The sequence below is a fragment of the Crocodylus siamensis genome, chromosome 12 (assembly GCF_052110815.1).
Source record: "Crocodylus siamensis isolate JL-2025a chromosome 12, ASM5211081v1, whole genome shotgun sequence".
Lineage (NCBI taxonomy): Eukaryota > Metazoa > Chordata > Crocodylia > Crocodylidae > Crocodylus > Crocodylus siamensis.
This window is the reverse complement of record NC_143406.1, coordinates 40,618,444-40,641,803: the sequence shown is the minus strand read 5'-3', so window position 1 is coordinate 40,641,803 and position 23,360 is coordinate 40,618,444. Positions and strand designations below refer to the sequence as shown.

The window sequence follows — 23,360 nt, the reverse complement described above, 5'->3', positions numbered from 1 at the left end:
CTTAAAATTACAGACCATTTAAAATCTTACCTAAGACTGCCTGTTGGATGTTTTGATCAGGGTCATCCAAATGAATCAGTAATTCTCGGTAAAGAAACTCAATATTGCTTTTAAGTACACTTTTCCCATCACCGTCTCCTATGCATTTGAACCAGCTAATTAAGGTCTCAGCAGCTGCCAGTCGGACATCATGTGAAACATCATCTAGCCGCTTTAAGATTTCTAAAAAGAAAGGTTTGCATAGTGAAATAAGACAAACAAGGCAAAAATCATAAAAATTAAAACTTGAAACAATATCTTGTTCTTTTAAATTAAAAATAATTTTAAAATAAAATGCATTTCATAATTATTAAAGCACAACAGTTATTATTATGTTCATAACATTGCTTTTGTTAGCTTTTATGAGCTGCACTACATTAACTATAAATTTACCTAATAAGCATTCATTATAAAATAATAATAAAATAGGGCTGAAAAGGGGCCTCAGGAGATCATCTAGTCCAACACTTTGCTCAAGGCAGGATCATCTTGGTCTAAAATCTTCCAAACAAATGTTTTTCTAACCCAAACATAAACTTAAAATATTATTGGACTGTGCTTTAAAATGTGAAGTTCAGTTACACTGAATAAAATGAGTTAAGGCATTTATGAAATGACTTGGATTTAATTGAATTTTTCCTAACATCAAATCTATAAACATATTCCTAATATTTACTAAAGCATTACAAAAAACACAGATGGGACTTTAAAACTTGAACCATTACAGTTTCATTTCAGCAGAGAATTTCTGTTACATATTTAAGTTTTTACCCAATATTATACAGTTAAAACACTTTGCACTAGAGATCATCTGAATATGTATGGTGCTAAAACTGAGTAGGATGTGAAGAGGACATCTTCTGATGCTTGGTTAGTGACTGCAATGATTACTTACACCTCTAATGTGAGAATCTTATCTTGTTAAGTTCCTGCTGTACTACGTGCCTATTACACTAATGATCAGAGTCCCTGCTTGAAAGGCTCATTTGGTTTTATACATATTTAAACCAATCTTTCCTCTTACCCAACACAGACTGCTCAACCTAAATATGCTATGCTCATAGGTAATATATAAAATCTGCAGATAGATAACAAATTGCACTTGACTGTATGCTGTTGCGTGATAACTAAGTCTTAATACAAACGCACACCATCAATATCTCTTTGGCTTTCATACCTACATGATTTTCTAATCTAGAACCATGGTGCTCAACCTCTGGCCCCACAAACTCAGGGGCGGTATGAAGGTCTGATCCCATGTGAGGTTGGTATGTTGAGTTAGACTGCACACTGGCTTGACACACTGCATGCTGGACCTTGCTGTGGGCTGCCCAACACTTCTCATTGGTGTTATGCTGCATGCCAGTGTGATCTAGCATACAGGGCCACATCACTTTGCCTGCAAGGCTCTCCACTGGTCTGGGAATCTGACAGTGGGGAAGTGACAATTTAACATTATCATCCCTCACTGGCTTCCCTGATGTGTGGGGAGACCCACAAGCTGGACAACATAGCTTCATGGGCTGGCTCTGGCCCACAGGCCAAGACTGAGGACTGCTAATCTAGAACATTACTCCTAGAAATGAAGCCTAATTATAATATTGTAATGGTATCCTGTCAGCACCAGTTTGAACAGCAGAAGCAAGGAGTACAGTGTAGCTACTGTTTGTATAATGCATTTTTGTTCCATCGTCCCTGCAGTTAAAATGTGTACTATTTTTACAGCCTTACTTGGGAACAGATGCAGCAGAGAAGCAGGCAAGCCTGGAGAAGGGGATAATATAGAGTGAAGTTCCATCTAGTGGACAAACTTACAAGAGCACTATTTATTTAGCTTGATATCCTTCACTGTCCACAAGGCTAAGACCAGCTATGATACTGAAGGCACTGATTCTGCAAAAAACGGTGCATGTTTTACCTTTGCACACACTACAGAGTTCCATTGACTTAACTTTACACACTTCCAGTAATCCCATTTTAAGTATGTATGCAATCGTGAAGGTGGGGCAGTGGAGGGGGACAGGGGACACAGGCAGCAGGGTGGTGGCAGTGGCCGTAGGCAGAGCCCAGGTCAGGACCAGAGCCAGAGCTGTATCAGCCACCTGCTGCCTCACCTTGTACTCAAATCCAAGACAAGGCTCCCCTCCGTGTTGAATGGAAAAAAACCTCATCTTGGATTCAACTAAATACAGTACTCACTCTGGGTGAACTATGTGCTACTTGTATCTATTTCACTTAACTTAGACCTCATGCTGGCTCTATGCATAGGATTTGGACTAGATAATGAAATAGATACCTACTCCTTTATATTACTGCTTTCAACATTCCTAGCATCAGCAAGGCCGAAAATGGCCGTGCAAATTGCATAAAAGATCCAAGGGCCAAGACTGATGTGCTTAATGCAACAACCAACTAATTTTCACCATCAAAAACACTAAAACCCTGCAAAGGCAACTTTAGCTATGGAGTTGCTTACATCTCCATAACAGCAGAACATTTGAAAATATTACTTTAAATTTGAAAAGTATTTGCAGACAATACAAATTGTACCAGGATACAAATACAAAAGCAAATCATACCAGGATAAGTGGTATTGAGTTTATCTGGACCAAACTCCTTCCCACAGACACTTAAAAAACTGTTGACAATACGGCAAGCCGTTAATCGGGTAATTTTAGAATCTTCATCCATTGTGGCAATTACCTGAGTCATCAATGCATCTTCTACTTGATGCACCTGCAATAAAACAAACAAACCACCAGAAGTCAGAGTACTAATTGGTTATCTTAATTTGCTAAGTCTGTCTGAAATCCTGATGGTTTATTTAAAAAAAGCAAATTCTTAGCTGTGGTTACACATAAGACTCCTTCATTTGTGGTGGTTATGTGTTGTTATTATTTCCCTCAAACATAGGCTGTTGGGTCAGTTAATTGATGAGAACTTTTGGAAACACATCTGGCAAATCTAGTTTAAACAGGAAGAGTTTAACTTGCTCTCAGGTGACTTGATTCTTTTTGTTCTTTTTAAACATTTTGCTAAGATTTCCAGAATTTTGGAGCTAAAAATGACATTGGCACACCAATAGATGGCACTCATGATCTAAATGGAAGCATTTAAGGGCTTCTAATAAAATGGCACGCCCACTGCTGACTCTCACATTTTTGTGGTTTTAATGTGTATATTTGTTATTGTATATCAGTGTGGAAAAATACCACAGTTCTGATTAAGCAAAATATTAAGCACGTGACTTAATTTAAGAACCTGTGTAGTTTCTTTGAAGTCAGTGTGACTCAAGAGGTTAAACTTATGCTTAAACACACTGCTGAATCAGAGCTTAATCAGAGGAAAAAAACCAAAACGTAATTCTAATAACATGTTTAATGTCAGTTGTTTATATATGAAAAAAGTTTTGTTAAATGTAAACAAATATAAGCGGGATGAGGAAGCGATACTCCTGCAGTCTCCAAGCTAATGTTGCCCCACAATATTTTCTATGTGACCTGTACCATGGATATTGTCATAACAACATGAAATACATAAGAAAAAACCCCAAAACAAAACATAATATGGCCCAAAGAGAGGCCAACCAGATCTACATAAAACTTTCTTTCTTTTTTCTTTCTTTCATCCCCTCTTTCTATTGTTGATGTTTCTAAATCTCAGTTTAGATGAGCATGCACCTGGAGGAACTTTACTGAGTTTAAATGCATGCGACTGTGATGAGAACATAGCCCTAGGCATGAGCACTGGGGTATTTCTGATGTGGCTGTCACAGGAAGGGACTGCTACCTGCTGAAATGTCAAGTATCATAGGGTGTTTATAGTCGTGCTCTGGTGGGGCAGAGGGGTGGGGTTTTAATCACAGCGGCTCTGAGAGCTGCTCTAATTAAAACGCCTAAAGGGTCACATGTTTCAGCACCTCCAGGCTGAAAAATGGCAGCAGGGGCACTTTAACTAAAGCTTGTTTGAGCTTTAGTTAAAGTGCCCCTGCCACCATTTTTCAGCCCAGGGATGCTGATACATGTGATGCTAGAGTGCAGTAATAACCACAGCAGTAATTATCACGGCCCTAGCAGATTCAATTAATCAAGGGGCTGGACTTGATGATCTTCCGAGGTCCCTACCAACCCTAACGTCTATGACTGTCTGCTCCGCACTGTAATTACAGTGCGTCAGAGCAGCCTCATTGCATGCGTATAGACACCCATAATGCAGCTGATCACCTCCTAAACACTGTGGAAGACAACAGCATTATCAACGCAAGTGGTCATTTTGCCAACACCTTTCAAACATCCCAAGGTGCCTAGCTTTTCCTCCCATTTAGTTCTTGCACCCAATTCTAGCCTCTGCCCCCCGGCTCTTTTGTTTAGCTCTCTTCCTGATGGACCTGTGGGCTCCAAGGTAGACTGCAGTTTTCCTTTGCCATGGTACAGTGAAAGTATGTATTGCTAATAGTGGTGCTGCTGTGGAAGGATCAGTTACAGGTCCAATCTTGTTAGCAGTCCCGGCTTTAAGGCTTACTATCTATGGTTCTTATGCTGCACACAGTAACAGACTCAAGCCTGCACAAAGCCCCACTACACTTCACAATAGTGAGAACTGTGTCGAATGCCTAGTGCTTGCAAGATTCAGCCCTAAGTTAGGACATAATTCCCTCCCCACCCCCCTGGCCATCTCTGTTATTTACTTGTCTCCTTGCATTTTAAGTTACTATAAATTTAACAATGAGATCCATCAAAAGACCAGTGAAAAGCATTACACATTTGAAGGACATTCTTTTTAAAGGGTAAGTTTGTGTTTACTCTGTCCTCCTGATGGTTTTCAACCTCATACATGTGATGGTGAAGGGGGAGTTTACCTCTTTTGGTGAAAGCATTTCACTATAAATAAGAGCCCAAAGGCATGATATAGCTGTGGTACGGATAGCAGCTGCTGTTCTTCCAGCATGCCAGTGCAGATTAGGAGCCAACATGTCTTTTATCACGATCTCAAGGTAGCTTAGAAACTGCCTAAAGCCAGAAATAAGAAAGCAAATAAAGGTTCATGAGAAAGTGGTGATGAGATTGACAGGCCAAAAAAGAGAATTTTTCATTCTTGGGAGCAGAATAGATAGACTAAAAAGACCACAGCATAACATTATGAATAATATAATTACACATTTCATTGCAGCATTTCATTACTTATCTACTTCCAGCTAAGTATTTGGGCTTCAAGCACACATAGCTAACATTCAGGAAAAAGGGGTTCCAGACTCCCCACCCATTTCAGTCTGCCAATAACTTGCCGTGTTATCTTTGCAAACCACTTACCTTCCCCTATGTCTCACTTTATCCACCTATAAGGGGGAGATAACATAAGACCACCTGACATGAATGCTGCAATGATCCATTAGTGTTTGCTCCACTGAAGGGTCTTATATAACATGAAAAGAACAATTGCTTTGATGAGACCTGGAATAATTCAGCTTCCCTTTAGCTCAGAAGCCATCTCCCTCAAGGATGTGAGCTCAGTCAGATTTTCTTGTGGCACCAGCATCAGTGCAAATTTGTTCTTGATGGTAGGAACGTTGATCATGTTTATGGTGGTACATGGCATGTCATACACACACACTGCATTTGTCTCGCTGGCACTGGGTTGCAAATATGGAAACTCACAATATCTTTGATTACGATAAAGATTAACTCTGTCTTCTGCCTCTTCTATTGAATGAGCTGCTACAGCACTAAATAATTCTGTAAAGCTAGACTACTTGCAGCAGGTGATAGTCACATGTGCTCTAGCTCAAGCAATATTTATAATAAAATGAGAAAAAGGGTAAAGATTTTGGAAACCAGCCTTTTGAGAATGCCTTCCTGCAACAAAAAGAGAAAAAACTGCTGCTGACCTCTCCAAGAGTCCCTCTGTGTGAAATAAGTGGGTCCTACAAAGACATAACATGCATCTGGAGGTACTCAGTGTGTACACTGGTGCTGAGCCCTAGTCCCCAAACAGCTTTAAAAAAAAAAGCCATGGGAAAGATTTCATCAATGGCTCTGTCAAGGTTGTAAGAACTGGTAGTGATTGTTGTGCCTCAGGGATGTAACTACTGCCACCTACCCTTGCTGGATACAAAGCCATTATGAGAACAGGTTTATCTTCTGGGTATAATCTTACTGGAATATGAATGAGAAGATGTAAATAGTCTGCTTTGCTAGTGAGAGCGAGCCAGGTGTTTATTCCCTATACACAAAAATGGAAAACTATATTCTATATGACAAATACACACACTCGGCTTGGCTTTGGTTTTTTTTTTTTTTTGGTTTTTTTTTTAACTGTTTCAGTCTATAATACCAATCAGAGACATGTGCGATTATGTTCCCATTCCTGCTTCTTAGCCAGCAGGTGGCACTTATGAATAAGTAATAAACAAGAGACATGCAGCCCCTCCAAACAAATTACACTTTGGAAATGAGACTTGGAATTAAAGTTTCAAAAGTGAATATTTTGAGGCACTTAATTGTGTTTCTGAAAAGAAAATGGTCATTTCCTGTATGAAAGTTTCCAGAAAAGCCCTAAATGCTGATCATTATCCTTTCAATCTTCCTTTTAGTTCCAAGGTGGTCTGTACTAAGTGACCCTGGCTTGCTTTTTTGTGTTTTTAGTAAGACCTTCTTTAAAGGCTAAAGAAATATCTGTCAAGATGTAAAACGGCAGATTCCAGACTTTGTGCTGTCTATAATGCCATGTTCCCTGGGAAAAATCATTGTAAAAAATGCCTTGTATTCGGTATAAGTGAGGCAAATCAAGTAAAATACTGACACACGGTAAGACAAAGCAAGGAGATGGCTATAGGAGAGATGTTTAACAAGGTCCATTGAAAGCTCTCAATCTGAACTATTAAACTGTTTAAGAAAAACAAAAGCAAATTACTTCTAGATAACGAATGCTATTATGCGACTAAAAGAAGGGGAACATCTTTTTGTAGAAGACAGGCACTCAGACACAAGAATGTTACTGTTACTTCTAAACTGAGAGTATCAGATAACTACTTCCTCATGCATTACATACAGCATTTTCATTGTTGTTTGTATAATAAAAAGAATACATTTTATAAAATAATGGAATTTCATATGCGTATCTGCATTGGCCAAAGGTGAGCCAGTTTCATGCAGTGAAATTTTCCCCTTTTTATACAATTCCCTCAGTTAAGAATTTGCCATCACTTGTTTTTAAAATAAGTGTAACATGGTTCCACGCACATAATTACAAGAATACCTAGCTCATATCCAGTCATTATAATCGGTAGATATCAAAAAGCTTTACAAAATTGGTTAAAACCATTATCCCCATTTTACAGATGTACATCATTAAATCTTATCCTCGCTTTATTTAGGTATCAATTACTTTACACATTAGAGTATGGGGGAAGTTTAGGTTAGTCTCATTTCTCTGTTTCTATTGTACCACTTTAAAGATATGCAATTTATTTTATATACAACATGTATACACACTAAAAATGAGTCCCACATAAGTCAGTTTCAGTAGGTCAGTAATTAAAATCACTTTGTTTTGTAAATGGTTTTGGATTCAAGTTCAGAATGCAAGCTCAGTGCCTTCAGCATTTAATCTACAATGCATTATTAATCCAAAGTGCTCCAAATGCTACAAAGCACACCAGAAGGCAGTCTTGCTCCCAAGGAGCTTGGATTCTAAATTAGACCATGCAGTTCAGAGAAAAAAAATGCATCAGTTTACAGCACATGGGCTCATCTCAGAGCAGCAAAAGTCCTTTCCAAATGGCCTTTTTCCCTTCCTTTTAGGGTACGACAAAGACTTACAAACTTAAGGCCTAACCATCTATGTACCACTCATGTGAGAGGTCCTTAATCAAACAAGTAATCCCATTGACTTCAACAGGATTATTTAGGGCTGACCCTTGAATATTCTGAAAGTATACTGTAAGCACATATTAGAAATATGGCATGCAATCCTTCAGTTACAAAAGGAGGGCTTTATCAGCTGCCATCTTAATTATACGCTTTGGCCCTGATCCGACAATTGCATCTGCTAGAAAGCACTCTCAAATCAAGCAAACTCTCATGGACTTCAGTGGGACCCTGTGTGAACATCAGGGTTCCCCCGTTAGTAGATTCCATTGCAGGATGTGGACATTCACTATAAAGGCATTAAAAATGTTGTAAGTGATAGAGAGAAAAATACACAAGAGGACAAAACAACATTAGCCATTCAAGAGTCATAACTCCTTGCTGAGGATATAGTTCAACCCTTTTTCAATACTGTATTAGAAATTGTTTTTTAAAATAAAGTAGATGATAAATCTTTCTGTTGCTCAGTTGCAAATTTTTATCTGGATACAAAGACTCATGATTTATGTAGCAGTCAGCTAAATAAATACCATTTCTTTCCTAAATTTCCTAATTTAACTTTCACAGAAATGCTAAGTGTTTTTAATCCAGCAAGTTTTTTGAAAACCTTCCACCATTGCATCATTACCGGTACAACTCATCATGGTGGAACCGCTACAAACAACACAGGCTAGGCATTTTTATTTATTTATTTATTTTACTACTGTGCCGTGTAGACCGCTTTTGAGCAGGGTTCAGGAAAAAAAAAAAAGTATTTGAGACCTCTACTTCAGGATTTGAAGTTCCCCTCTCCCCCATATTTACACAATTAGAAAGGTTAATTAACCACCATGAACATAATTTTGGAATGATATAGTATTGTTTAAACAGCAGCTGTGAAATCACAACTGTACCTACCCCTCAGAGTTGATGGTTTCATTTGCTCTCTCAAGCATCTGGGATAAAATAGTAAAAAGCTTTAAACGCATCTGTGGGTCTTTGGTTGGCTGAAGACATGTCTTTAGGATGAGAATAAAATCAGGAAGAACTTTGCCAATGACAGGACCTAGAAAATAAACATTGATATCCTGTTTCAGACTTGTACCAATTACTGTTTAGTATTAATGCAGTAAATAATGTTTAAATATTTCTCATACAAGTCCAGCAAGAGCTAAATTGACATTCAAAATAATCATGGATATGAACACTGCAAAATGCAGCATAGATATGCTTCAACCTAAGTGTCAGGAGTTAAGTCAGGATGGCAAGGAACTACGAAGCTCCTTCAGAACTAGCTTAGACTGCAACGTGCAGTACAGACATACTCTATGCCAGTACATACTACCTATCAGGGGGTGGGACTTCATAGCTGAAGGACGGCTATGGAAGAAACCCTTCAACTCTGTAATCAAAAGGCTGGTGCTCTACTTTGTTCTGAAGAAGTATAATCTAATGTATTAGAAATACATTGGTTCACAAGTGGGTTTGTTTTAAGAAGCCTGGAACCTGTCAAAGCTTCCAGTGAACTGTGCCTGAAAGCACAGCTGAAAACTTTCCTATTATATAGCTTTAAGTGGTGGGGGATCCTCATGAACAGACCGAAGTCCAGGGCAACAAATCCTGATCGCTGGTTTGTTCTTGGAGCCTGAGATAAGTAGCCAAATTTTGAATCCCAAGTCAATGACAAACTGCCCACTGAATCCTTGAAATCAATCCAGACAGAGCAGGCTAGAGGCTTTGGGCATCTTTACACATGATCCAGGTGGCAGGAGGAAGCACTTTAATTAAAGCAGTTCTGAGAGCTGCTCTAATTAAAGCACCCGCAGTGTCACATGTATTCAGTGCTGCGCACTTCAAATTGGTGGTGGGGGCACTTTAACTAACGTTTTTGTTAAAGCACCCCTGCTGCCATTTTAAACTGCGGGGTCACTGAATACACGTGACACGGCAATTGCTGGAGCGTGGTAATTAACATGCAATGGAGCAGACATCCAGCATGTGTACAGGTGCCCTTTGGTCTCCTTCTCGGGCCTCCCTTGCAGTAACTAAGAGAACATTCTAAATATTGCCTGTTTCTGAAATGTGTATAAAAGGGCTTGTTTGTAAGGCCAAGGCTTAGACATTTTTCAAAATAGTCATGTAAATTTAAAAATCGAAGCAATTCGATCTGAAATGAATATTCATCTTTTTCACGTTATGTTTTCTGTTTATTAACAGGACACCAAAACACTAATCTCTTCTTCATTCCAAACAATACATAACCACAATTTAACTCAGTATTTTTAAAGGGGATATTGCCAAAAGGGGGAAAATGTTTGAGCTTTTGTTGCTTCTTTAGAAAGACCTGAAAGGTTCTAAGCTTTTTATTTTCATTCGTTTGTGAGTGTGTTAAAGCTCAGACTTGCACCATCCTTGGAGATTTTAAGATCTGGCTGGACCAAGCTTTGGCTGGGATGATCTAGTTGGGGATGGTCGGTCCTGCTTTGAGCAGGGTGTTGGACTAGATGACCTTCTGAGGTCTCTTTCAACTCTAATTTTCTATGATTAATATCTTACCCTCTGTTTTGGAAGGACTAGAGAACTGCAGTGAAAGCTCTCTTATCTAAAAGGGCAAGAGTGTCTGGATCAAACAAAAACTGTGGCTAAGACGTCAATGACAGTAAACTTATTTAAAAGATTTTAAACAACCCGACTACAAGCCACTTCCATTTTGCAGCTGCTCAGGTTTTATTTTGCTGTGGTGTTCATTCCAATAAAACTAGTCATTCAGGAAATCCTTCAGCAAAAGCAGACTTGACAATACTCTGATATTTCTAAAGAAAACAAATGCAAAAATAATCTTTTAAAACAGGGGTTTTCAACCTTTTTTAAGGACTTCTGGAGTGCACTCCCTTTCAGACCCGGGTAGGAGGGTGCTGACGGCGGGCCGGATGTGAAGTTCGTGGCGTGTAGCAGCGATGCGGAGTGGTGAATGGTGGTGGCAGGGGGTGGGGAAGCAGCACGCGGTGGCGGCGGCGCAGACTGGTGAATGTCCACATTAACAGCTGGGGCAGGGAGTTCACTGCTGCCCTTCACCACTCCATGCTGCTCCCACGCACCGCTTCCCTGAGCCACTGTGCATACCCCCTGGGGCCGTTCTAAGTACCCCCAGAGGTACGCATACCCCCGGTTGACAACCCCTGCTTTAAAAGAACCATTCCAGACCATCTCTAGGTCACGAAACAAGCAAATTCTTTTCATTTTGTAAGTCACGTTTAAAAACTTTTGTGCTTCTTTCCTCTTCCAATGAAACCGTTAAATTTCCACAACAGCATTCTGCCATTTATGCCATATGAAGACAGACCAGTCAAAGTATTCATGTTCCAAGGGAAGTTTAACATCATTAAATATCTGGAAATTCATTGTCTTAAACTTGGAACAAAATAGTAATTTCTGCTGTCTAGACTTAGATAATGCAGGGCCTAAAATACAGCTTGCTAAATTTTCGTGCCAATAAATAAGACCGTATTGTTATAACAATTATCCAAGAGGCACTGCTCTATGGAGAATCTGAAGTATTTTTAAAGCAACGCTATATATCATATTTTGATAACAGTAAGTTAAATAGACGAACAAACAAACTAATCTGAACCACTTATTTCAACATAAATTCAAATAAAAAAAAAAATCGGTAACTGGAAATGAGTATGTCTAGTTGAATTGATTAAAAGAAACATTATGTGTAGAAATGAAAAGAAAATGAGAATAGCACTATAAGGAGTTGCTGTACCAGACAACAACATGTCATCACTATAGGGAAACGCCAAAATGTTTATCCAGACATTTTATGATTTACTTTGCATTAAGTAGAATATAGACAAATGTCTAGATATTCCCAATCATGGAAAAGAAGGGAGGATATTGCAGTCATGCTAACCTTTCAGCACTTGCATTAGATAGTTTTTTTTTCTCCTCTGAGTCGCCAGAATTTTTACTGGAGTTCATCTCTGAACAAAAGTAAAGTAAAGAACTCAGGCTTCTTGAAGCACATCTGGAGATGAAGGGAGATTAGGGTAACATGAACTAAAAGGTTAAAAAAATCAGGATGATAAAAGGGCACTTGTCCCTACAGGTCCAGGGTGAGTTTTACTAGATACATACAGCACGGGGGAAGTAGGCTGGGGTGTTGGTCCCAGCAGAAGTGGACTTGTAGACCATAAGTGTATAGATAGATGAATCATGACAGAGAAGGCCTTATCTTATATGTAGCACTGGCCCTGGGAGAAGGAGAAACCCCTTAACTAATTCTTCTTCCTCTACATAAAGTCCATTCTCTTCTTTTCAATGCCATTTCAAACCTGAGTTCAAATTCCAGTTACATCAGTACTTGAATAACAGCTATGCCACAGAACTATTTTATTAAGCTCTTTTACCAACAGATTGCCATTATGACTAAGGGAAGGTATGTCAATAGAGCAGACTTCAGTGTAATGTTGAGATACCTGGCCTAGATCTAAGCGAGCTAGAAATGAGCTGTGTGCTGGAAACCGTCTGCAAAGAGCTCTGTGTGGGCTAATTTATCCTGCTTCTCAAGTGTCTCTATTTTATACTGCAGAACACAGAATGGTCAGAATCTACGGCATCTGTCAAATTAAAAATCCTGGGAGATGCCATGACATTACAAGTCATACCTGAGTGAATGGCAATGATATCTAACTGTAGTAATTCTGGAGAATAGCAGGTCCAATTATCATGAGACAGAGATACCCATTCCATAAGCTGGACTATATGCTGTTTGTAGAGATCAAGAAAGCCATTCAAACGCTGTACCTCAGCTAATGAGGACATAGTCTCCTCTACCTGTTTGAAAACAAAGAAAAAAAGCTAAAATATTAAACTTAACCAGAATGCTGTTAAAAATTGATTTTTATACATTTCTGACTAGGATGGCCATGCCATCAACACCGTCAAGAGTTCCAACAGATAAAAAGGCATAAAAAATGCCATTGTAAGTAAAAGACACAATGGGAACATTGTTCACAGGTGGTTTACAACATGCTGAACACTTCCATTTGCACTAGTAACACATTAAATCCATAAACAAACAGATCTGCACTGAGACTCACAGGTTAGCTACACATCTCACTGTGGGGTCATGATTAAAAAGACTGGCAGGGGGGCTAGTCTTCATGTCCAAAAGTATTTTAACCCTAGCAAGACTTGTCCCACGTTAGTCAGCACTAGAAGACATCCAGCCTATGTAATCAAAGTACTGACTTTACATTCTTGAGACAGAGACTTGAAGTATAAATACTGATTTACTCTCATGCCACCGATGAAAATAAACCTGCTTGATAGACTAGATAGTTCAAGAAATTGATAGTGGAACATAAAGCCTTCAAATCTGGACAAGTTCAACTCAGCAGTGCCTAAAATACTTGCCATCTAGTGGCTGATAAAAATTCTGTCCATCTAGGCTTATAAACTGTGCGCTTACCATGATATCCAAGTGCCCAGTTGGTGGTCTTACTCTATTTTCTAAAGGACAGGTAGACAGTAAAGACATTAGCATTTATTTTGATTGTTCAGCATAGGACTAGAATCACTAGTATATTAAGAGTGCACAATTCTCTCACATTCAGAGCAGCACTGCTGGGTCATCCACTGTGATCTCCTTTATCTCTGTTACAGGTGCACCGACTGATGTATCAATCTGTATCATACTGGCACCGATAAAAGAAAAATTGACATTATCAGCAATCGGCATTCTTTGGCTGATGTGGCCGATCATGTCATGGATAAATGCCATTTGCATGCGCAGCCAGGAGTACAGCCCAGCAACTTGGAGAGCAGCATCTGGCTGGTAAGTTTGTGGAGGGAAGGGGCAGATGGAGGCCCCCCACGGTGAAGGAGGGAGTGGAGCAGGGGCAGGGGCTGCTCAGCAAAGGCAGAATGTGGGATGGAGCTGGTGCCTCGTCCGGGGGGGCAGAGAGTGGTTCCAGCCACTGCATGCACCTCTGTGGAAGCATGGGGGGGGCATGTGCCCCCTGGATTTACACACAGGGCAAGGGTGGGCTGCTGCTTCAGGCTCAGGAACTGCACCAGGCTCTCCCTGGCAGCTGCTCTTAGGCCAGGCAGGAGCCAGGCAAGGCAGCGGCAGTAGCACTAGGAGGGAAGTTACAGGGGAGGGGAGCAATAGCTACCCCAAAATTCACCATAGCCCCCCACTCCCAGGGCCATCACTGCCTGCCCGAGCGCAGCTGCCAGGAAGAGCCTGGTGTAGTCCCCAGCCCTGACCGTACAGCAGGAGCCCGCCCTTGCCCTGCACACAGATCTGCTTCCCCAGGGGTACGTGCAGTGGCTGGAGCCACCCTGCTCCTCCCCACTCCATCCTGCACCCTGCCCTACCTTGGCTGGGCAGCTCCTGCCCCAGCCCTACCCTCCCTCACCATGGGGCCTCAATCCGCCTCCCCCACGCCCCTTTCCCCAACAGACTTACCGGCCAGATACTGCTCTCCAAGCTGCCAGGATACATATCGGCAATCGGATCAGTATGGACCGATAATGCTGGTCAGTAATTGGCCATTGGCATCGGACCAAAAAATCTTTATCGGTGCACCCCTAATCTCTATGACTTGTGCCTTTACTTAATTGTCTGAACATGGATTTAGTAATACAACATTTAGGTCATTTGTGTATATATTCAAGAAGTTTTGAGACAAATTGTTAATTCAGGATCAAACTATCAAACTTCCACTTACAAAACTAAATGTAAATTGTTTTCTATAGATTTAAAACTAATTTAATTAGAATGTTATGATTTTGGAAGTTATATGGATCGCATGGCACCTTGGATACAAAGTAGTAGATGAACTAAAGCATACTTAAGTGAAGTTTCCAAAGAAAGAAAGAAAAATATATTAACATTCTTAGTTAATTCACAAAGCATAAGCAGTGCTTCTCCTTGTAAATGTGAAGCAGATTAAAGCTAAAGAAAGGACACTTGCAGCTATGCAAACCGCATGGATATCAAGAATAAATTCTTGATATGAATGTAAAGTATCTCTAGCCTGGTTTTCAGAAGTGTTGAGGGCTTCAAAATTACTTTGAAATTGTTGGGAGTTAGGAAACTCTGGAACTGAAAAAGCAGACTTTATTTGTCTTAGTGACAGATTTGAAAGACTGGAACTATATAATCTCATTGCCAGATTCCCTATCTAACTTGCTGCAAGAAAAGCTAATGAGAACATAGATTTTCATCCAAAGGAACGTCAACTGTAAAAATAATTCTTAAATGCAGGAACATCCAAAACATGTAATATTCTTGTAGAGATTTTGTCTTATTTAAGAACCCGGATTCAGCTTTAGTAAACTCCTTTGTCTAGTACTGTGGATTTGAAAGGTTTTGAAACTGGGTTTTGCCTCATTATAATCCATTCTGTAGCCAAAGAAGCAAGTATGAGTAACATGGGTAGTTTGGGTTGAGGACTTACTCATTCAACACAAGGCTATAAGGAGGTCTCCCACAAGTTCTTCACAAAACAAGGCTTTCAGCTCAAGAAAAACTCCTTGCAACCTGATACACTTGGTCTCAGCTCTGTTTCATTTCCCCTCTTTCTGAATACTTTTCAAAGAGTATGCCTCTTTGGAGAGAGCCAGTATGTGAGGCCATAAATACTAGTAAAAACAGGCCTCTGGATTATCATGCCTTGAAGCAATAGAAGAGGAAGTAGAAGAGTTATCAAATTCAAGAAGCCAGTTGAAAAGCAGGCTTGGGTAGGCCACCAAGGAGTTATACTGCACAAAGATGGCCTGCTGATTTATCTGATATTTAGTTTGGGGAAGAGGAGGGAAGAGAGAATTAAGGAGGTGAGATAATGGTTAGACAAAAGGCCCAACTATTATCATGGTATCTACAGATGTTGCTCCTGATTTTAAAGAACAACCAACATCATTTAAACCTTTGATTCTGATGAGAGGTGAAAAGGTCAACTAGTGTAAAAGCACTGCAAGGTTTGCCTAAGAACATAAGAATCCTTTTGGAAATTGTCACTTTGCAGGGGCTAGTAGTTCATCTAGTCCGTAGGAAAGAATTTGGGACCAGTTTCAGAAAACTGCATGATTAAATATGGCCACTTAGTAAGATTGTCTGCCTTAAACTATCTGTGAATGGTCTGCTTTCAGCCTTTACAGGGATGGTTCGCTATGAAATGTCTCTTTTCTAATCAATACCTAGGGCAGTTGTTCTCAACCTTTTTGGATTTGAGGCAAACCCTCACTGGACTCTCAAGGCACCCCCCTTCTATAACTTTTGTGCATTGAGTGGCACCCAATTTAAAAAGCTAATTTATATATTATACAACTGCTTGCAGATACCAAACCAAACCAAGCTTTACCAGAAGGAGCAGTGTGTTACTTCAACCCAGCTCCGCAGAGTCTATATATAACAGGTGCTCCAGTGGGGGGGGGGGGGTGCTTTTATCTAAAGCTAATTCAATCAGCTATTAGATAAAAGTGCCAAAAAAGCCCCACTAAAGCACAGATGTTGGGTAAGCGGTCCAACTAATGTGTTGCCTTTTTTGGGCATGCGCTGGTTCAGCGTGGGAACACGCCGAGTTCTAAAGCAAATGCTAAAAAAAAGCCCCACTTTGCTTTTTTTTTTTTTTTTTTTAATGTCTGCAAACAGCCATAGTGTGTTCACCTCTTCGCAAAGGGGCTGGAGGATCAGATAGGCAGGCATAAGACTGAGCCAGCACTTATCTGTTTAGCTTGTCCTTTGAAGGGTGTGAGAAAAGTATCAGATCTGGGGACAACCCAGGATGCACACACTCCATCATGCTCCCCGGTCCAGGGAGGTGCATCTTAGAACTTAGATCTGAAGTCCGCCTCAGGATTTTCTTTTTCCGTTTGGAGGAGCCCTTTATCCCAACTCCTACATTTGAGTTTTGTAATTTCTTTAAGATAAATTGATTTACTTAAGGAGAACAACTTTAAAGAAAGATTCCTGCTCCCTTTGTCAAAACAGAATCCCTGATGCTGAAAAATAGAAGTAGCTCCTGTAAGGGCTCTCTGGACTAGTCGCATGTTCTGTACATATAAAGAGTCTGTAGCTATTGTCTTGTGGGAGGGTATGAAGATGATAGGCTATCGTGACCAACTGGTACAGGCAAGTCTTCCTTTACTCAATTCTTTTTCCTTTGCAAGGGTGACAACACAACAATTTCCTCACTACTTGTTTATATAAATTAGTAGGACTTTATACAGAACCAGTATTGCACAAAGAATCAGGTCAGATTGCCTGAAATTCTTTTTTAGCCCAACAGAAAAACCAATGGGTCAATCAAGCTGTTCCAATTATCTTTAGCTGCACACAATACAACATTATCTGAATGTGAAGCTCCGGATCAGCTAACAAAATGCCATGAGCTGACCTGTCCAAAGCATATTACAGAGAAATGTTGGCTTTTGATGAACAAAGTTGGGGAAAATTTGTTCCTAGAGACTTTACATCTTTGAGAAGGTTTTAGATGAGAAGGGAAAATCAGAGAGGCTATTTTTTATGTCTTTTGAACGTTAGATGACAGTAATTTCAAATGGAAAGAGCACATGAGGTGATGTTCCTAGCTTGTGGATGCCTGATTTATGACATCTAAAATTAAAAGATTTTCTATCTTATATAATATTCAGACTCATTAACTTTCACTCTCTAAAATAAGTATTTGATCTTTAAAAAGTATAATACTTCCTGGCTTTGTAACATCTTCCTTACAAAGCTGATGTAAAGCTTTAACTAATATTTGAGAAACAAATTTGAGATACTGGGACGAAGGACACTCTATGAGTCAGTACATTATTTCCAATAATTACTACTTAGGCCTTAATTTTAAAAAGGAACTTGGAAGAACAGCACAGCAGATATGAGGATTGTCTTGCAAGAGAATCAAGAAGTAACAATGGTACAGAACACCATAGAGTTGTCTGATGTACGGCTGTTTACTGGTGAATAATAATGATACTTTTATATGGTTCTCTCGATTCTTCACAGTGGTTCCACAGCACTAAGTAACCTTCACAGAAGCTCTGCAGAGGTATATAGGGACAGGGAGATTTAATGGCTTACTTGAGACCAAAGATGGAATCCAAATCAGAACTGCAATTAAGACTAAGCAATTCTAAGGTTCCCACTCCTATACTCAAATAATTGGCTCACACATTTTTCTCTCTTACAATAACAAAGCAATCGGATGAATATAGAATAAATTTATAAGACAACAGTGATGCGGTCCAATTTATCAGCAGGTATGAATCAGATTTTTAATTGAGTTATGATTTATGCCAGTTAAGAAGCTGGACCTACATGCTTTAAAATGGGACTTCATTTATGGGAAAAGAATAAACAGACAGAGAGAGCTTATGGCATTCTCTCTCCACCCACAGAGACTGCATCACTTCAAATTCTTTAATCTTTACTGCTCTGAGTTGAGAGACCTAATGTTAAAGCATGAGAGCAGAGAGACTGATAGAAGCATCACTGAGACAAATATTACCAAGAGTAAAAAAAAATAAATCAGGATTTTTGTGAATGGCATTGTTCAGATGACACCACCTTTTCATGAAGATGTTCCAGATGAGGTATTGCCATGATTGTCACCAAAACTTTCATAAGCTGAAAACTAATCTCTTTACAGTCTTCCTGGCAGCATTCAGTCAGTGCTTGTACACAGCCAAGCAACTGTTCGACATATAAGACCTACAACAGAGAAACAGAATATATATATTTCGTTAGGAATCAGTAGACATCCCTTCTTTCAGTCTACGAACGCTTTAAAAGACAGAAGACAGATTAACAAGCAACAGGAAAAAATAAAAAATGTTGTGTACCCTGCTAAACTGGATACATATTTCTGGTTCAAAACATGCTCCATGTTAACCCCAATTTATAATGACTTATTTTGCGTTTTTGTGGAGCAACAAGTTGACACACTTTCTCCTGTGCCATTTGCCTGTTTTTCCTCACTAAGATGGGAAGAGGATTATATTTACTGTTTATAAATAACTATTTTATAGATATAGATAACTAATAAATATGGTCCTCTTCCCATTTCTAAAATGATTGCTGTATTGTGGATAAAAATATATTAAGATACTTGGGGGGAAATTTCTATACTTCCAAGTTCCTGAAGTGGAACTTTTTAACTTGTAATATAGGTGCTACGTTACTTCCAAGTAGTGTTCAGAACCTGAACATCATATAACACTGAGAGACAATATTACAGAAGCATAGAAACCCTGAAACTGTGGTTTTATCATAGCCAGGTTATCCAGCTTATTGCAAATGAATGGGTGAAGTCCCAGCCCAACTGAAGTCTGTGGAAGTTCTGACTTTAATAAGTCCTGAACCTCACTCAATATCCTTGTCAGTTTGCAAAGTTTTTAACTAAGCACAACAGAAAACAGTAGGCATAAATTTCATAATTTTGTAGGTTTAATGTTACCAGTGGAAGAGGCCACTGTCTTACAACTGGCTAGCTCCACTTCTCAGATGCAGATGAAATTTAAGAATACTTTTCACACAAAAATGGTATTTATCTGATGGACAGGGCCAATTTTTAGCTAGTGCTTTTTGTGTAGCATTCTTGCACTATAAACAGGGCAGGATAACTTCTCAAGAACTAAGACTATGGAACTCCATTAAAGACTTCTCTACAGATTAGCATTATGGCTGTGCAAAACGGCACCATTCCATTTCGCCTTCAGTTTTGACGGTTCTATGGAACAGCATTCTGTTTTAAATTTCATTTCGATTCGAAACAGCTATTCTGTTCCATCGAAACTGAAAGGCTGTTTTGATGTTTCACTGGGGGTGAGAAGTCAGCCCAGCTGAGTTCACTCCCCATCCCCAGCACTAGATCGGGGGGGGAGGGGGGAGCAGCAGCCCAGCTGGGCTCGCTCTCCACCCCCCACGTGCTGTGATCGGGCGCAGAGGGGGTAGGGTGGGAGTGAGCCCAGCTGGGCTGACTCTCCACGCCTGCTGGATCGCAGTGCTGGGGAGGGGAACTGAGCCCAGTCTCAGTTCCCTTCCTCTGCGTTGTTATTGGCTTCCGGCAGCAGGAGACAGGGAGAGCCAGGGTTGCGCTCCCAGATGGTGCTGGGAGCACAGCTCTGGTTCTCCCGTCTCTCGCTGCTGGCTTTGAAACTTGAAACATTTCGAAAGATTCGAAACATTTCGACTAGCCTCATTTTGTTTCAAGGCTGTTTTGAAGTCCTTCATTTCGATTTGATTTCGCTGTTTTGAGCTCGAAATTAGTCGAAACAGTGTCGAATTCAAACAACTGGCGAAATTTTGCACAGCTCTAATAAGCATGCGTCTATACAAGACCAGACAGCATTGATTTTTAAAAGACCACATTGCAGTTTTTCAGATCTGTTCCCATAGAAACATTCTCTGAAGAGCCTGGAGGTGGTGGTGCCTGCACTGGTGCAAGTCCCTATGCATAATGGATTTCTATGCCTCTCTGAAGCACAGTCCAGCTAGAACTATAGAAAAGACCTTCAAAAGTATATCTTTCTTTGGCTCTAAAAGAGAATTACACAAACCCCTCTAATAGTTGGTTCAGTCTACACACAGGAATAACCTTCTTAAAAGAGAGGTCAGAATCTGATGAGGGGCTCAAAAGAGTGTTTTGGAGACAAGATGCCAGTCAATAGCACATCTCCAAATGATTGCTTTAAGTCAGAGAGCTAACATTTCAAACTCCTGCTTGTAACAGCAGGGGTAGATTTTTAATTAAGGGAAAACTCGGTAGACAGGTGAGCTTTTCTTCTACACAAAACAAAACATCATCCAGATCCTAAAACAGAGGAAAGGGGTATAAAGCTAGATTTCCCAAGTTTCAATTATTAGGTCTTCACATTGCTGTAAAGTTCTGAAAGCTGAGAGGTCTTAACAACACGGTTCCTTCAGCAAGCGAACAATCACATCTTTGCTTCTGTTAGTTCTTCCGTATGTAACAGATTAGGAAATATACCAAGGAAAAAAAAATATAGAATATCTTGAAATTAATATGCGTTTGTACATCATTTCCTTTAAAGGCATACAAGACACCTCGAACTGCTACAGTAAAAATGATTTTCAGGTTGATTTCATGGACAGCCTGTGTAGTGACCACTAGTTATGTGGCATTTACAAGCAATTTAAGGACATCGGAAGTGTTTTCTTCCTGGATCTGTAAGATAAAAGAAGCACAAACCAAACCTAAGCACTGTACATCCTAAAGCTTTGCAAAAAGGGCTCCTTAAATTCTTATGAAAAAATACCCAATCATTTACTTTTAAAACAAGAAATAACAATATTTAAAAAAGAACATAAAAAGGGAACACCTTTTCCACTTGAAACATAACTTGCCAATAACTGCTCTCCAAGAAAAGTGGGGGGACAGTCATTTTAACCAACTGCAGGGTTAGGAAAGGTCAAAGTACATACCGTTGTATGGATTCTGTACAAAAGGCATTCTCAAAACAAAGACTAAATCCTGCCTTTGCATAAATGCAAGCAGATTCCATGCAACTAAATGCATGGATCAAAGGGCAGAAATTAGTCCTAGTAGGGAAAACTTGAAGTTTCAATGTTAATCAGAACATCGATATTTCAGTAAGTTATAACAATTAACACAGGCATAAATAAACCATTGCAGTATGAACTACCCAGTGCAGTAAAGTCACTATTGTTTTGAGTAGTCTCTCTAAGGTAGGCAAGGGGACATGTCACTTTATTCAGTTTTGAAAACTATCTCAGCAGCTCTGGCAGTTTGGAAGTTCAGTGTGAGAATAATACTCTATTTTAAAGGAGGTACAACAAGGAATTTGGGGGTTTAGGTACATATACTAGGTCTTAAATTCTGGAGTAGCTTATGTCCCGTTTTGAATTCTTCATTTCTTACCTCTTCAGATCGCTGACTGATTTCAGTTTGTGAGAGTGTATTGGCAAGATCAACCAAATGAGGCTCCAGGACTTGTCTTGTGCTGCCTCGAATCACTGAAGCTAGGATCATAAGGTGAGAAGACATAGGTGTCTTCTTGAGAGCTGACAGGATTAACGTCAAGGACACCTTTGGACTGACAAATGTTCCAATCAACTTTGCTGCTTTCACACACTGTAACAAGGAATAAGTACAACTTGAGGATTATTTGGAAAACACAGAGACCATTCAATGCATCACGGCCCTCCTTTTTACGATTCCAGCTGTCTTTCAGATGCTTCAGCAATTGCCTTGTAGGCCTTTTCAGCTTACTCAGTAATCATTATATGCATGAAAAAAAATTCTTGACGTGTTCACAAAGCTCATAATGAGGCATGCAAACACTCCTCTCAGTATCAGACTGAAAAGTCCATGAGAAAGTTGCCATGCACTGAAATGAAATACATAACTTTTGATGCAACAGTCACCAGCTTAGTGTGACCAGATGTCACAGATGTACTGGTTCAGGTTCCTCCCCCCCCGCCCAGTTTTGAAACAGGATTTCAGCCATCCCCACCATCTTTTTCCATATATATAAGAAATAATCCATTTTTGTTGTACTCGCTCTTCTCCAGATTGTTTTGGAGAAACAGCTTGGTATTACTCTCTGGCATGCTGAGAAGTAGAGTGTAGGTGGGAGCCTGGTGACAACACTGTGCATTGCCATGGAAGCAGAGCCTGCTGCTTTCAGTCTCTGATTCCTGGAGCCACCATGGCTGCCAACTGCTATGCATCGTACAGGATACTCATGAGTTTAACAACCCTGTATGGCCTGCTTGTTGCTTTTGTGGCCTGTCATGTGTCCTCAGGAAACACCATCAAGACCAAAGATGCATCTAGCTCACTATTCTCCATGGTAGTGGCCAGATGTTTCAGCCAGGTGAATTCAAGGACTGTCAATTATTAGATTGTCCCTTGCATACTGGGAAAACTGCATCCTACCCATCCTCCCCATCTGGTAGTATCCCCACAGTCCTGATCCTGACAAGGAGAAGGAAATCTAGCAGAGTCCAAATACAAGAAGGAAGGGAAAAAATGTAAACACTATTGAACAAAAAGTTAGGAAGACAAATCTCTAAAGAGAGAATGAAGCTTGATAGCCACTCCATATAGCAGGGGGAAAAAAGTCATGGGGGAGCTGAGAGTTGAGGCCTTTATACCGTTCTAGAGCAACAGATACACTCCTACAATGACCCACTGCTTGGAAAAAACAGTTCTGTTACCACATGGCAGGACAGAAGATACCACAGTGCATTTTCTGTGGAGATCATGTCATGAAGGAGATACATATTTCTCCAGTGTAACTGACTGTGTGTTAAATGTAGACAGAAGGTAAAATTAGATAAAATCTAGAGATCTGCTGTTAAAAAGGATTTAAGGAAAAATCTGGGAGGAACCAAAAGGAGACAAATATATTAATAGGAGGAAACAAAAGCTAGATGGCTATCCAACATCCTTAACTGTGAAACTATATTCATGG

The 23,360-nt window shown here is 39.9% G+C and overlaps 1 protein-coding gene across 1 annotated transcript in view; it reads right to left on the bottom strand.

Moving 5' to 3' along the window:
* The window catches only part of DNAAF5 (dynein axonemal assembly factor 5), a 44,532-nt gene that overhangs the window by 1,314 nt on the left and 19,858 nt on the right, over positions 1–23,360 (bottom strand). The window contains exons 6-12 of the mRNA XM_090024414.1: positions 21,803–22,015; positions 18,469–18,612; positions 12,554–12,722; positions 8,802–8,949; positions 4,898–5,048; positions 2,619–2,775; positions 31–222 (exon numbers count right to left, since the gene is read on the bottom strand). Of these exons, the coding sequence (XP_089880540.1) occupies positions 31–222; positions 2,619–2,775; positions 4,898–5,048; positions 8,802–8,949; positions 12,554–12,722; positions 18,469–18,612; positions 21,803–22,015 (1,174 nt within the window). The remainder of the gene's footprint in view (positions 1–30; positions 223–2,618; positions 2,776–4,897; positions 5,049–8,801; positions 8,950–12,553; positions 12,723–18,468; positions 18,613–21,802; positions 22,016–23,360) is intronic.